The sequence below is a fragment of the Toxotes jaculatrix genome, chromosome 21 (assembly GCF_017976425.1).
Source record: "Toxotes jaculatrix isolate fToxJac2 chromosome 21, fToxJac2.pri, whole genome shotgun sequence".
Lineage (NCBI taxonomy): Eukaryota > Metazoa > Chordata > Actinopteri > Toxotidae > Toxotes > Toxotes jaculatrix.
Genome location: NC_054414.1, coordinates 6,474,554 through 6,490,616, shown reverse-complemented (window position 1 = coordinate 6,490,616; position 16,063 = coordinate 6,474,554). Strand labels below are relative to the sequence as shown.

At 40.7% G+C, this 16,063-nt stretch overlaps 1 protein-coding gene across 4 annotated transcripts in view; it reads right to left on the bottom strand.

Moving 5' to 3' along the window:
• mrtfab (myocardin related transcription factor Ab) overlaps window positions 1-10,413 on the bottom strand; it is a 40,097-nt gene extending 29,684 nt beyond the window's left edge. The window contains exons 1-3 of one of the 4 annotated variants that reach the window (XM_041066524.1): window positions 10,304-10,413; window positions 9,555-9,616; window positions 5,285-5,470 (exon numbers count right to left, since the gene is read on the bottom strand). In XM_041066524.1, coding sequence (XP_040922458.1) covers window positions 5,285-5,408 — 124 coding nt within the window. In that variant the 5' untranslated portion in view covers window positions 5,409-5,470; window positions 9,555-9,616; window positions 10,304-10,413. The other 3 variants (XM_041066530.1, XM_041066529.1, XM_041066528.1) reach the window with 3 other exon arrangements.
• Window positions 10,414-16,063: the final 5,650 nt, after the last annotated feature.

Below are 16,063 nucleotides of genomic sequence, written 5' to 3'. Positions count from 1 at the left end.
CGCTGGCACACTGTCTCAGTGCATATATCATCTAAAATCCACTGTCTAGTCTTGGCGGTAGTAGACATAGTCCGTGTCATGATCTGGAACAATCTGTTCTGACTGAAATGAGTGGGTCATTTCCACTTAAATCTGGAGCATAGTCTGTGATGCCTCTAACCTACTTTTCCCCCTGGCTCCAGTCTCCGTCAGCGAGCCTCGGCTGTGTTCTCTGTTCCTCCTCCCACAGCCAAATCTCTCCAGTGTGGATCCTGGCCCCTGGCCTGCAATCAGTCTTCAGGGAACAGTTGTGCTTGAGTCTTTTTTTCAGTGACAGGGTGGGGGTGGGGGCTGTCACGTTCTGAGAAGATCCAAATTCATCAACCACATCTTTTGACTCTTGCTCAACCCCCTCATCCGCCCAGGTGTGGCCTGGATAGACCCCGCAAACCTGGCCTCACAGCCACACCTGTTTCCTTTCTCCTGGAGACCCTCTAAGGTTAAAAACTACATTTACACCCTACTTAACATACCGTATGGTTTATTTGGCACTAAGTCAAGCATTCATTATCCAATTTTTCCTTTGCAGCAGCAATTAAAATCCTGAGTGTGGTCTTATTATGCAAGCTTCCGGTAAAACTGTGATTAAGCTTATCACTGTTTCCAACCCTAAATATCAACAGGTTAGGCTGATAGCATGTGCCCAAGGAAAAGAATGTTTAAAGTTTGTGAGGACATTTTTCCAGCTATGAATGCAGAGCAGCCATTCTCATGCAAACAAGTAAACCAGCTTTTAAATCTCCAGTGTCAATACACATAACATTTACTGATAACAAGCAAGCGCTCACACCACACCTGTAGTCTCCTAAGTTCAGCTTAAGGTAGACTTTACGGGCAACTTTCAGTCGCTGTCATTATTTTTCAAAGACATGAAAGCAGAGTACAGCGTACTGAAATGGACATTACCTGAGTGGATAGTCATATCCCTCTGCACCATGCTGAAGGGAAGCTTCACCCTCCCGGCAAGTTTATCGATTCATACTCCCGACACAAGCGCAGTAAAGAGTGTGAAAAAAATACAACAGCGGTGAAAGGCTGAAGAGAAGTCCAGCAAGAGAAAAGCCACATTAAACACGTCCTCCTCTCACCGGCAGCTGGTATTCCACCGGTAGCAGTGAACCTCACATTCCCTTTCTCTGGATTGTCTGTCTACAAGTGTGTGCACGCCCCGTCAGAGAGGGCGTGTGTAGGTCTGTCCCTTATTGCTCCTTGGATAGCAACAAGGTCCACCCATGTGTCCCAGTCTCTCCGTAGCTACAACTTTTTTCCTTCTTGCACCTCTTCTTGGAACTTTTCTTTGATAACTCTTCTTGAAAAAGACAAAAACTTATGGCCACTCATCTGAACTCTCTCAGGCCACTCTGTAAGTAAAAACTGATTAATAAAAAAACAGGTTTCTCCTCCTCAAATACAAGTAACACACCCCCTCCTTTTTTGCTTTCCATTTTCCCTCGTTTTCCTTCTGTTCCCTCTGAGAAGTTATGCAATACTGCCATTTCAGACATGACCTCCCCCTCCTCTCCTCTTCCCCTTCCTCCTCCTCCCCCTCCTCCTGCTGCTGCTGCCGCTGCTCCTGCAGCTCACAGTCCCCACACTCAAACTAGCTTCTCCAACTCAAAGTTTTGAATGTTCTCAATCACATTTTCACAACGTGACTGCTTTTGTTTGCTGTGGGACCATTCAGAGGCATGTCTGTAACTGGGAAGACAGGAAATGTAAATTGCTTTTAAGGCCTTTCACTGTTGGCTCAGCCCTTATTGTGTATCTTGAATCAATGCTGACTCTCTCTCTCTCTCTCACACACACACGCACACTAATGCACAGTGATCTCAACATTTGTCTCTCATCCTCATCCTGAAAAACATGTCACCTCTCTCTATATATAAACACATGTGTTTAACAATAAATCTCCAGTGCTCGTCTATTATTGAGGAAGGAACCTTGTGCAATAAACAGATTGCGTAACCTGGTGTCAGAGATAAAGCTCTGATAAGCTTTATGTGGGCATTCCACCCTCTTTCACAGCCACAGATGTACTGTGTGCATGTAGAAATGCTCATTCAGTTGACATGTCCAGAAAGCATCTTCTTGGTAGATTTCGCTGCAGGAATACCTGCAGCGACATGTCTGTTTCTGGGTAGCACAATGGAGTGTATAAGGAACGGACCAACAAGAGCAGGGGTTGTTTAAATTTGGGAGTGGTGGCCTGAGGCTGTGCAAGAGAGTGTGTGTCTTTGTGTGTTCCTGTGAAGTAAACATGGTCCTGTGACAAGTAGTCACAGGCCTGTCCTTAAACATTCTTAAACGATGTAAACATCTCAAGAAATATTGTTCATGTACATAACACAGTTTCCTCTGCTTTTATTACTATTTATTAATATTGCTTTATTACTGTTTCTATGGTTAAAGCTAGCTGCAAGGGGATTCAACTCATTTTTTGCTGTAGATTTTTATTGTATATGCTATTGTGCATTACTCTCTGCCACTGCTGCCCCCCCTTGAACATGGTCAATCATTTACTGGTCCAACCCTGTCTAACCTCCCTCTCCTGACAATTCAACAGCAGGTCAACCTACTGCGTCGCCACAAAACTGGGCAACCAACGCCCAGCTTGGAACAATGGTCAGTGTGTGGGTGACTCTTCTGATATGGCAAGGTGTGTGTAAGTAAGATTTAAACTATCCCAGGGCTGACTAATACTCCGATATCTCTGCTTATCTAACGGACTGTGTCTGATTGTGTCTAACTTGGTGACAGGAACATTCAGGCTGAAGACATGAAGTCACAAATGCAAAAGTTCACCTACTTTTCTGTGCATGTATTTGTATTCCTTTTTTTCTCTGGGTGCTCTCCCACCACAGATGTTTAAAGCAGTTTATTAGTAGTAAGTCAGGTGACAAAGATGTTTTTTGATCGTGTGTGGCACTACATGATCTTTTACTATCCTTGATGTGGTTTGGTTTTTCAGACGTTAAGACGTAATTGTAACCAACAACAGGAAACAACCTCGAAACAGACTTTATGGCTATAAGGAGACAGATGTTTACATCAGCAACTGCTGGTTCTTGGAACCAAATATAATAACAAGAAGGATGAGCTAACTTTACTCTGATCTAATGCTTGTTTTGATTGTGAAAAATTCCCATCAAAATGTCCCAGAGCTTAAACTTAAATTAGACGCCATCAAACGCTTTGTCAAACAGTCGAAAACCCAGAGTTAATTACGTTGTTGTTGCACTTTTCAACAACAGGACATTGTGCTTAACTTCCAGAGACTTGAATCAGAGTATTTTAGGTCACCAAAAGCTCAAGTCAGACATGTTAACAAAACTCTGCTCAATAAACAAGCTGCCTTTAAGTGCTCGTGACTTTCATTTGTAGGTTCTGACTAACTTGCCATTTGGCAGTGTGAACCTCAACAAAGCAAACGCAGAAAAGCAGCACACTCAAGTTCCCCACAGTGATTCAAACCGAGAGGAGCTGATGCACGTTCCTGCGCTCAGAGAGCCAAGTACTTTAAGCTAACTCCAGATACAAAAAAGGCCAACACTGTCTTAAGTCCACACAGCAAATGTGCGGCTCACTCTAATCTACTGTAACAGGAGGTCAGCGCAGAGGAGCAAGCCAATTAGGTACAGCAGCTTCTGCACTCCCTCCTTTGTGGAGACTTCATTGCACACATCCTTCTATACACACACACACACACACACAAACGTTCACCTGAGCACTTAAATCTCTATATCTCTCCGGCCTTTAAACGCCCTGTGTGGCGTACAGACACATCTGACATTTAACTTCTGCCTCTCAGATAAGTGTGTTTTTCCACTTTCTACTTAGCCTCAACTTACGTAACATGTTCTCCATGCACACTTTTTTAGTTTGGAGGAATTTATGTTGGAAACAGGCCACCTCTGTGAAGGATGAGTAGTGCTAAGCCAAAATATTTGCTTGATATGGAAGCAAGAGCACAGGCCTACGTCGCCTGTAACATGATGGAACAGTACGTACTTGTACATTCACCCAGCATCTCAGACTATGGCGACCACTGAGTTCCTTCTTCAGCTTGGGGAAGAGGTAGTAGTCTGGAGGGGGGGGGGGGGGGCAAATGAGGTCAAATCAGGCAAAAGGACCTCATTGGGTAATAAACCCTTGAGACCAAGGTGGCGAATGACTGCACAAAGGCTGATGTCCATTTACTTAGATAGTGCTGACTTGCAATTTTCTGCTACCCCGAACAGAAATACCACAAAAGCTGTGTACTTCAGACTTTCTGCATAATCACTCAAAGAGCTGGGCTGCATTTTCATGTAATGAGGGCTATATAACTCACCCCCCCACCCCCCCCTGAATTTATCAATCATCCATCGCAGTGGGACAACAGGTCAGTCCTTGCCTGTCTACTTCAAAACATTTCTACATAGAACAAAACAGAGAACATGAAGATGCCAGTCGACAGCAGGGTAAAAATATCGTCTCTGTGCTTCGGCAAGCTTGCTTTACAAAATCAGGTCAAACTCGTAGAGTCAGGCATTAGGGCAAAAGGGCAACATGCACAACACACATACAATGTGCCCCACATGTCTGCGAGAGCACAGCATACCACCTGATCACAAAGAATCTGAACTGAACATACACACATGAAAAGCCGCAGTGGAGCGCTACAGGCGAGTTATGATGTGTGGGACATTGTGCAGGGACAAACTACCATAGAGTAAACCCCTTTTGCAAGACTAGATGTTTCATGTGCTGATGAGCACTACAACGAGGCCGTCTGCTACTCTGTACCAAATGATTGCTGTTAAGTAAAATGTTATTCATCCACCGAAAAAAGGGAAGAAGCAACTTTTCAAAAATGACCTGAGAACAGTACAGCAGACTAGTTTTTATATGTAAACAGTGTTTTCATATTCATCCTGCCTAAGGTGTGTTCATGTCAAAAATAGCTTTGCATCTAAACATGCAAAGAGGTTATTTTGGAAGCCAAACACTGTGCACAGCAGTTTATACAACTCTGGGAATTTACCCAGCCAGCAACAGTTTGTCTCATTTTACCTACAGTGTGTATTTGCATGTATTTCACAGGACATTACATTTCATGCCAGATGAAGCTGGACTGTGCAAAAGCTGAGCCAGCATCAACATTTTTGCTAAATGACCGTGTGCAACGGCTTTTCTGACCAATCCATCCAAAACCATCACACCAAAGTGTGATACTAAAGTATCTGTGCGTGCAACACCGCCTCACCGTTCTTGCGCTCCTGCAGAGGCAGCAGGTTAGGAGCAGGCTGAAGCGACAGCTCCTGAAGCTCATTGGTCACAGCCTCGCTCTGAGGGCTTGGGGCTGAGCCTGGCGTCCCAGCGACTTCCATACTGCCAGGACTTGGCTCCTCCCCTTTCTGTGGGTGTCGTGTTGCCAGGGTGACAGAGTGACCTGTAGCACAAAAAGGAAAATAATAGCTTAAAAGACACATCAAAAGGGTTCATGTGATATCAAGGCATCTACCAAGAATAAAGTGGAATTGTAAAATATAACAAGTTGGTGTTATATAAGATAGCTATGGAGCACATAAGCTTGTTGGTTAATGTTTGTCTTCATGCAAAATAGCAAACATCACGTTGTATGAGACTCACACTGAATAACATTTCACACATCCTATAGTACTCTCATTGTGTTGGGTCTTTCTAGCCACGTGCCACTTCACAGGAATGACACAAAGATGCAACTATGAAAATGAGCCTCAGTTTGTCCTCTACAGTGTATAATGTAGTAACATAATATGATAAAATGGCAGATAGAATGCAGTAAATGTAGCCTTAGATCTCATCTCTGAAGCCCCAGCCCCTCCTTGGTTCCACAGGTGGGGCTGGGGCCACAGACATTTAATACATGTCTGTGGCATGTTCAGACATTTAATACATTGCACTGTCTTTTCTGGCCAATCAGAGTCGAGTATTCAACAAAGCAATGGAATAAAAAATAGAGATAAATGGTATCCAGGGCACTTTTGCAGGCTACAACAAGTCAAAAATTTTATCCCAGGAAACTAAGCACCTTTCTCTCTCACGCCTGTCTCTTCCTGTCTCTCAATGTGTCTCGCACACATATGCACACAACTGTGAAAAAAGGAGGAGCGTGAGGTTGCAGGCTTGGAGATTTAAATCAGCCACCAGGGAAGAATTTGCATGTTTGAGCTTTTACAACTGTCGCTGTGGCCGCTGCTTTAGAAAGGCAGAGCTCTGTTTATGGATTTTTCCCCCCTTCACCTCTTTCCTCCTTTCCTTTTCCATTCATTTAACCCTTCTCACAGCTTACCCTCAGAGGTATTTCACGAAGGAAGCTATAAAAAGCATGTGTGTTTGTGTATGTGTTCTGTACACAAGTACAATGACTTGTGGCAAAATATTATGCATTTTATAGGATATAACCTTCTCTATTAATTTAAATTATGGTCCTCAGTTTACACAGGTGACATGTCATTCTCTGCCGATATTACATATCATAATTTGGAAAATGAATGTAAAACTGCATAGGTTGATGTTCGAAATAATGAATTGTGTTCCACTGTTATACATTATGTTATTACATGAAACTCGATGTATGTGTACAGATTTAGTCAGTTTTACATTACACCTTGATCAGAATAATATCAACATACAATAACACTAATATTAACAATATTAGCATTTGACATGTTAAAATGTCTTCAACACCATTATTATTAATTATTATTATTTAATTATTCATTTGGATATCATGAAATGTTTGATTAATAACATATTAATGTTATTAATGAAATGAGGCACTGCTCGGCAGGAATTATCAGAGAAAACACTGGGTGTCAGACTGGGAGGTACATTTATGATACAAACTGGTTAAGCATGAAGAGAAGCTAAACCTGAACATGAACCTGTCTGAGATTAAACTAGTCTGAAGGGATATTTTCCCATTGTAACTCTGGTTATATTTATTTACCCCCCGCTTTATGGAAGAGATTTTCCTGATTTATCGGAGTGAGCCTGGTGTAACTGGTTATCTTCCTTCATGAAACACTCCTCTGGGCTGAACAGGCCCAGTAACTTAGCACTAATTGTTGTTTACAAAGGCAATCCTGCTGCTATGCTGTGTGTGGATCTCTCGCTTGTGCTCTCTGCAAATATGTGTTTTGTAGCTGTGGGGTTCTGATGGGGATTCTGTCATTACTGCACAGTGGGCCTGAAAACAATGAGGCAGTGTTGTCTGAGATGTCACTCCTCTCTCTCACAATCAAATGCCAGCGCGCACGTCTGAATAGAGGCACACTAACCACATGACCCACTAAAATGTTCACTTCATGTTGTTGGCCTCAGGGTGTCTGCAAGTTACGTCATGTCAAATTTAAAACAATTAAGACCTTTTGCAATAGTATATGATGCATCAAGTAAGTTACAACAGAGATATGATGGTATCTGCAGATATATCAACACATGTAAAAGGACCAGCTTCCTTTAGTATATATTTATAATTTGTGTTTAAAAAAACATGTATATTAGAATTTGTTTTTATTAATAAAATAGGTTTTCAACTGTTAAATGTCTTCTAATCACAAGCAGCTGTACACAAAATTTACTCAAAGCTTTTGATACTTTCTGACACTCGATGCCACATAAGGTGCTTTTCCACCAAAAGTTCCAGGAACTTAGGGTTAAAGTTATCAGTTTCCTGAGAAATTATGTGCTGGAACTTCTCCAGAGGTAAAAGGTCCCCATCATATTGTGATTTGTGCTTCCACAGAAGGGTAAAAGCCCCGGGAAGATTCAGGAAATCAGACAACTGACGTATAAGAAGCGAGACACTCACCTTTGATAAAGTGACAGAACAACGTTTTATTTGTGCGACTGTGTTATAAACACATTCCTTTTGCTTTTATTTTCCTCATCCTGATCACTGTCAGCCATGAACAACAAGCAAAACAAAATGTTTGAAGAGGCATGTTTTTAAAAATGCCAGGTTTATAACAAAGCTTTAGAAAACAGCATTAATATGCTAAAAAAAATTCTGGTCTCCTACTTTACCAATCCACAAAATTCAATGCTGCAAGCCCCACTCCAGATGTTCCTGATCCTTCAGAAGGTACTACTCCCAAAGCACAGAGCTTTCTGGGGGTATAACTGCTATAAACACAGGTAGGGGAACTGAGTTCCTCAAAAGGTTCCTGTTCTCCAGGAAAAGTTCCTGCAGCAGAAAAGCTTTCATAGAGAACACTTCAGTCAGTACTACACAACTACTGTGGTTCAACACCTGGCCATTCTGCCCTGTCAGATTGTAAAAGTCCCCAAATTTTCTTCCCCAAGTAATGATAGATTTGTCAATTTGTTGTCTGGAATTGAGTGTAGCATTATTTTGTATGGGATGAAGGACATTGTCATAGATTTTACAGACATGATAGTATATTTAAACCTAAATCAGTATTCATATTAAAAACATAGTAAAACAACTGTAACTAAACATACGGCTTAGTAATCTTTCAGCATCCTGTTTACATCTAAAGCCGTCTAATTTCCTCCATTCAAAGACCTAACCGTTGCACTGGCATCTCATGACAGCATCAGTGAGCAAATACTCTGGTATGCCAGCTAATCTAACTCAACTGCTGCCGAGAAGAGTGCCAGCTCAGCAGCAAAACCATATAGGCTTGAGTTTTGTATGTTCATTTTGACCTGTTCATATTACAACCCTGAAATCACATGTTACAGATGTTAACAGCCAGAACCAGTCTGGCAAGGAGAGCCACGGGCTTCTGCGCTAAGGCTGAGAAAAACAACCAACCAGGAAATAGACCAAAAAAAGGAATGAAATAGCATGTCTGACTGATGCAGTATGACAAAATAGTTCTCTAAGAAAATTACTCACTACACTTATGAACACTGGATAATATGTTACTGATTGACGCCTGCTATTGATGGGATGACGTTTGTAGTGGCTTCAAGACAACATGTAATCTGTGACTCAAGCAAAACATCACGAGGAGATGCATCTCCTGTCAGCGAGACGGAATGAGATGAGAAAGCATGCATGGCTTCATATTTCTGCAGTGCACACAGTGATGCCAAATTTACCTAGCCTAACAAGGCCCAGGACACTACAGTGACCTTGATATCAGGTGCTGCATCGGTAATCAACTCAACCCTTTCAAATAGATGGATTTTCAGAGATGCTCACTGCAACATCAGTTGCTTCATCCTGAGTTTCCCAACAGAGGGACGCTGTTCAAACTTGCAGTGTGTGCAGTTCTGGTGCAATGCAATAAACAGAGGTACCAAGTTCTCCGGCATTCCTCCTCACACGCCCACACTAGCCTTTCAGATATGTATCACATTTAAACTGGTACATGAAGCGATTTCTTCATCATCAGACACAGGAAAACCACTACCAAGAATTACAACATCTTCTCAGCTGCAGGCAGACAGGTAAAGGATGTGGTTCCTACCTGCCCTGACATAAACTAGGCCAGATGGGATCTAGGCTTGTTGCTTACCTGTATTACAAAATCCTGAAGGGGCGTTTTTCCATTTCAGAAGGACTGAGCTTTGAACAGTTCTGTTTAGGGGGAAAAAAGCAAAACTTCAGCAGAGAATATGTGTTTCTTTTTGTTTTTATTTTTTAAATCTCTTTCCTTGCCAAAGCCATTTCTCTATTCCGCTCTATGATTTTACCACAGATTATGATGGTGAGCAATAAGAGTATTTGTATAACTGTAACCAGTGCATGTAGAAAAAAGGCCCTTGTATAATGAATAAAAGAGGTTGAATCAGATTCATGACAACTGATAATACAGGCTAGACGGATCCACGCTGCAGGAGGCCTCTCCACAGATATCATGGGGCAGCAGCCTACAGCTGTCACTGTCCAAAACAGACAGACGTGCTAAGCTATTGTTAGCTTGTCTGGGTGGGAGTTGACCTAAACAGTTAAGACGCAAGTTACAATGAGGCTACACTGTAGGATCACACACAAACGACACAATGAAGGTGAGAGGCTACCAACTACTGATTAGCGTACTTATTTCTGATCCCGGCTCTATCTAAAACCTGCACGGATCCAGACGAACTACAGTCTGACACCCCAAGTTAGCTAGCTATAGTTAGCATGCTATTACATCCAGGCATTACCGCTACCCGTAAGCTAGCTGTCACGTTTGTCTGTCACGCTGCGGTTTTCCGCCATAGCAAGACGAACGAATACAACGAAGCTATCTATTTAATGTGTGTGTGTATGTACGCTTACTTATCATGGTCGCCACTTGTGTGTTGTGTCTATAAGGATAAACGGCTTGGGCATCACACCATCACTTCCGAATCACAAAGGAAACTTTAACCGGAAAACCCTCCTCTGCGTGGGACGCAAAAACCCACTTCCTTAACAGCACCTTCATTACCAGTTTACTAGCACTACTCTGCATCAGGAGACTGTACAGCTGAGTCCTGTCTGCAAATGTCTGACACAAGGATGTGTCCAATACAGCATACGTATAGTCTTTACCTTGAGGAAAAGGAGAAAGGCAATTGAAGGTAGAAGTATGCAGTACTTAAGTGGGAATTCACTCTTTTGCACAGTGTTTGTCTCCATCTAGTGTCAAAGTGCGTGTACTACAAGAGCCACAGGTTTGTAAATCACTGGATGAAACCGAAGTTCAGTATTGATGATGTTTCTACAATAAAGTGTGTCTTGAAGATTAAATTTTAGTTGTGATGTTTGCATTGTTACAGTGATAAATTCTTCAGCCTCAAATACAGTTATGGAAAAAAAATTGAGTTAGTTGGAGCATCTCGTGGCTTTATGGCTCTCTGTTTTTACTTTTTTAATTTTTCAACTGTTCAGTTTTCATATAAAGAGCCAAACTTAAGCACTCACTTTTAAGTTAACTTTTAACTGTTGCTGATGAATGTTATAATGAATTGATCTTCTATGGTGTATTGTAAATTGTGATTTACTGTTTATTTACTGAGTGTATTTGTAATGGTTCGATGTGGATGTGATTGAAATATTTAATGTTTATTACCTTGAATAAAAAATAGAAAAATAAGTACATTGAAATTTTCTCTTGCATAAACACTCAAGTAACTACATCGTGAAGTTAGACTACATTGTATCAGTCTTCGTCTGATACAAATAGTCCTACTGGACTTTTTATTCCACCAATTTATCTGACAGCGACATTTGCTAATTACTTGAAAATTAAGACTTCGCACACAAAGCACGTGACCAGCCCATAAAACACGATGCCTTATTGTAAATTATAAAAAGAGCTGAGACAATTAATCGATGCACTGATGAACAGAAAATAATTTGCAACCACTCTGACAATCAAATAATCGTTTCAGTGATTAATGAAGTAAAGTGACAACCATACTTTGCTTCCTGCTTCACCAACCTGAGGTTTTGCTTCTTCTAATAATAAAATCTTCATCGATAATAAAAACTATCATTAGTTTCAGCTCTAAATTACAATTGTGATTTTTTTTTTGTATTACTTATATTTTCATGCTTCAAGTACATTTTACTGTGAATATTATTGTCAATATCGCACTTGTAATGAAGGTACTGTGGTCCGTTTGTGCTTTGACACAGGTAAAGGATCTTCATACTCTCCACTAATGTACATTCATTTATTTTTAGTAAAAACAAAGACACAACGTAAGAAACATTTTCATGCTGTTACTTTAGTTTAATCTTTTAGTACCGCTGAAGTAAGGAGTATTGAACTAATGAAATAAAAAAAAAAAAACCTGGGTGTGGGACAGCCGATGTTATGTGATCTTGAATTAAAAATAAGAAGAAGAAAGAAAAGTTAAAAAAAAAAAAAAAGCGAAAAGCGAAGGCGACATGTCACAGTAAATCAAAAAATGTTCCTCATTGGATGAAGTTTGATGCACAGTGGACTATGCATCCAAATAACATAAAATTAATAAATAAAATTTAAAAAATAATAACAATAATAATTAAAAAACACGAATCTAATTTGCATATAGAACGATCGAACGTTCCTTTGTTCCGAGCACATATGTAACAACAGAAAACTTCTGCTCAGTTTGCACGTTCGACAAGGTCAGATACTCACCTGATTATCTTCACCGCGAGAACAAGAGATTTTCCACCGATTCTCCCAGCAAAACAACCCAAGAACAAGAAAGAAGTAAGTTACCAGCAGAGCAGCAGACACTTGATATATGAAGTTGTTGCAGACTGTTGTAGGAGTAGAACTTTTTCTTCTGCTTTAAATCTTGATTTGATGAACTCATCTCCCTCTCTGTTGCTTTTGTTTGTATACTCATACTTTATATAGTGAATTGTACATTTGCTTTACTTGCTGTTTATTGTTTTGCTGTAGCATTTTTATGAATGTAAGTTTGATCAATTATGAGTGAAGGCTTACTCATACAGAGAGGGAAGCTGACATTTTTCTGATGTTCATCATTACAATATACAGCACAACAGCATCTATAGTAAAAAGTTCATCGATAAGTGCATCAGTGTCTGTCACTGATGGTTTGGCCCTCTGTCTTTCTACCGTTTTCCAGATATGCAGCGAAGAAGTCTTCGTCTGATAGAGACAGGATATTACATGGAGCATGGATCTCCACGTATATCTTACAAGGAGACATTGTACAGGTATGTTTGTGTGGACATGCTGTGTTCCTCATGTAAAGATGCTGTGTGGGTCCCACACACTCTTAAATCTTCACACACACACCAGCCTTTTCTAACTTTTGCTGTATCTTTCAGGATCTTTCGAAGGAAAAGTCAACGTGGTGGTCACCAAAATCCAGACCCTTTGCCTGACCCCGTGGAATACGACCAGGAACCCATCACGATCCATATCCCCGAGCCATGGACCCCTAACACCGGAACCCATCGGATGTCTCTGAATGGGACACAGATCAGAAGAAACATGAGTAAGGACTGCTTCCCACCTGTCGCCACTGCAGAAAGATGTATTTTTACCTAATCAGTCAATAACACTGTTTGTCTTTCTCTGCAGTCACAACATCTCGTGGATTTTTGACTAAGTATATTAGTCATTTTTTCACTCTCCTGCTGGCTTTTGGTGAGTCTTCAACACTTCCTGCTCCAATCAATCTGTCTAGGACATGGCTAAAACCTGGAACAGTTGGTACAGGTTTTTGAAAAGTTCTTTATTTAAAAGAAAAAAATTCCTAAATCTACCCTTGCTTGTTTTGTGTGCATTAGGTTTGATTCACATGCATTTTCAACTGAAAGAAGTCCAGCAGGAGCTGCAGTCACTGACACGGCGGATGGACACGGTTGCTCCCCTGGCAGACGCTGTCCCTAACTACGCCTTACAATCGCAAGGTAAGAAATCCTCACCATCTTCACTTGTGTCAGTATGATGCATACATGTGCTTTATTGTGAAAGTTGTTTGGATGATTTCTAACTGTATGTCTGCCCTCGATTGTGTGTTGAGGTGCCAAAGTGTTGGAGCATTTGTCTGCAGAAACATATTGGCCCTGCAAAAACCCTGGACTGCTGTGGGACAGAATATTCTACTGGCGGTATTCGTCCAAAACACAGCAGCGAGTGATCCAGGTGGGAATCACACAGCCATATTGAGAAAATGCTACGTTAACAGTGACTGATTTAAAGTGTATTTTAAATTGTCTTTTGAAACCTGTGATATTTAATATGAAACAACTGAAGTTAATGAACTGTTGACATGGAAAGATTTAACTTCTTCCCCTCAGGGACAGTCGGCATTACGCCCAGGACAGTGCTGGTGCTTTCCTGGAGACAGAGGACATTTATTCATCTCACTGTCCCACCCGGTCTCCATCTCTCACGTGACGCTTGGCCATGTCCAAAAAAGCCAAGCCCCTGGTGGCTACATTGGAAGTGCACCCAGGGAGTTTTCCATCTATGTTAGTTACACATTTTCTGTTGTTATCCTGAAGATGTCCTGCATGCTTGTATTATTATTATTAATTGTTCAATGAACAGTTCAGCTGATCTCTCTTTCTCTTTTATCTTTCAGGGAATGAGGACAGCTGACAGTGCAGCTGAGGAAGGCACCTACCTGGGAACCCTGGCCTACAATCAAGACGGTGCAGCGTTTCAGACCTTCAGGCTGTCTGTAAGTGTGATATGAGTATTACAGAGTAGCTCTCATGAACGTACTTTATTTCTTTTTTTAAATTAGTCACTTCAAAACACACTGTGAAAAAGAAGTCACTGCAAAAACAACATATAGGACAAGAAGTAGAGACCGGTTTTAACTGTGCACTACTCAGAATAAAACCTCTTCCTGCCATTTTAGCTGAACTAACGGTTTTATAGACGTGTAGCTGCTTTGAAAACTAGAGGCAAAACACGCAAATACCACATGGTACACACAGATGCCAGGTTCACCTGACTGTCTTTATTAACATTCTCTCTCCTATTTCCTTTCCAGAATCCAGACAACGGTGTATTCAGATATGTGAAGCTCCAGATTGAGAACAACTGGGGCAACACTGACTACACCTGCCTCTACAGCTTCAGGGTCCACGGTAAACAACTCACCTAACTGTACTTTTACTTCACTTAGTAAGAAGTGTACTAAAGGGAGAATGGGGGAGCTGATGTCACATTTCCATTGCTATATTCTTGATAGTAATTATGCAGGAAGTAGTATCTTCAGGGCTCATATTTGTCAAGTACTTCAGATTGTGTCCTAGGAGTTGTGCTGAAGGTGGGGTGGGGACTGCCACTCATCATTTAGAGGTCCTTGAAGATTTATTTTTAATCTCTCTTTCTCTCTCTTTCTTCAGCTGACACCGTAAAAGGTCCAGGAGATTAAAACAAAAAATAAAGTTCTGAATCATTCATCTATCAGTCTTTTTCAAGTCTTTCAAGCTCGTGTCCTTCAATAAACAGGACCAAAACATGTTAGCACAACAGAAACGTACTGAAATCAAATCAAATCAGTCAATTCAGACTTGAGATTCACCACCACAGCGTGTGTTCCTGGAAAACAAATGTAACACATTTGACAGTGAAATGTTTGAATATGTAAAAGTAGAGAGAAGAAATTGAGCTGAAACTCTTTCCGTCATGTTTTATTTTGATACAAAAAGGTGAAAGTATGAAAACACACAAAAATGGAATGTATATATATATATATATATATATATATATATATATATATATATATATATATAGCCTATATTAGTTTGGTGTAAACCCTCAAAACATGGTGGTCTTTATTGTCTAAAGTGTGTTTGTCTGCCTCAGTCTCAAACAGCACCAGATCACAAACAGGTACAGATGAGAACAAAAAACTTTTGCACACTTGAAAGTTGCATTTGTGACAATAAGATTTTTGTGTCATTTTGTCAATCCTGATTTATTAAATGACTGCAAATAAAATCTACCCAACAAACTGTCAAGTTTCAGCGTTAAAATAAAGTTACACATTGGGAACATGGTATTTGAAAGATGGGAGAATTGTGGGAAATGTAGGACACAGTAGTCTGGCTATCAGCAACTGTTGCATAAATTTCGACCTATCTTGTTTTTAATTGTTCTCTGAGCACCCTACTTTTATGGAAGTGCAATATTAAATCAAAAACAATTAAAGAGTTGACAGAACATGCTTTTTTGACAAATCTCATGAAAATGCTTCGGAGGTCTGAATAAAGAGCACAACTGTAAATCACTTTGTCTTCAAATGAGAGGAGGAAATTCTGCATTTCCTTTATCTAATGTTACCTAAAATGCAAAAGTTAAGTGAGTAACAGGGAAAACATGGTAAGAAAGACGTCAAAGGAGAGACCGCTGAAACAAACCTCATGAAACAACATCACCACTACACTCTATTAACTTCCCAGAGGTTTATTTCCCCTGCTCTTAACCTTAACCCTGGCATTCATAGTGCTTTGCTGGTCACTAGGTTTCATGCCTCTCTTCCCTCATTCTCCCAATAACCAATTGCCTACTACGCTTTGCCGGCTACGGCAAGCGACGAGGGTCTGTTCAGTTTAAGTCTTTCC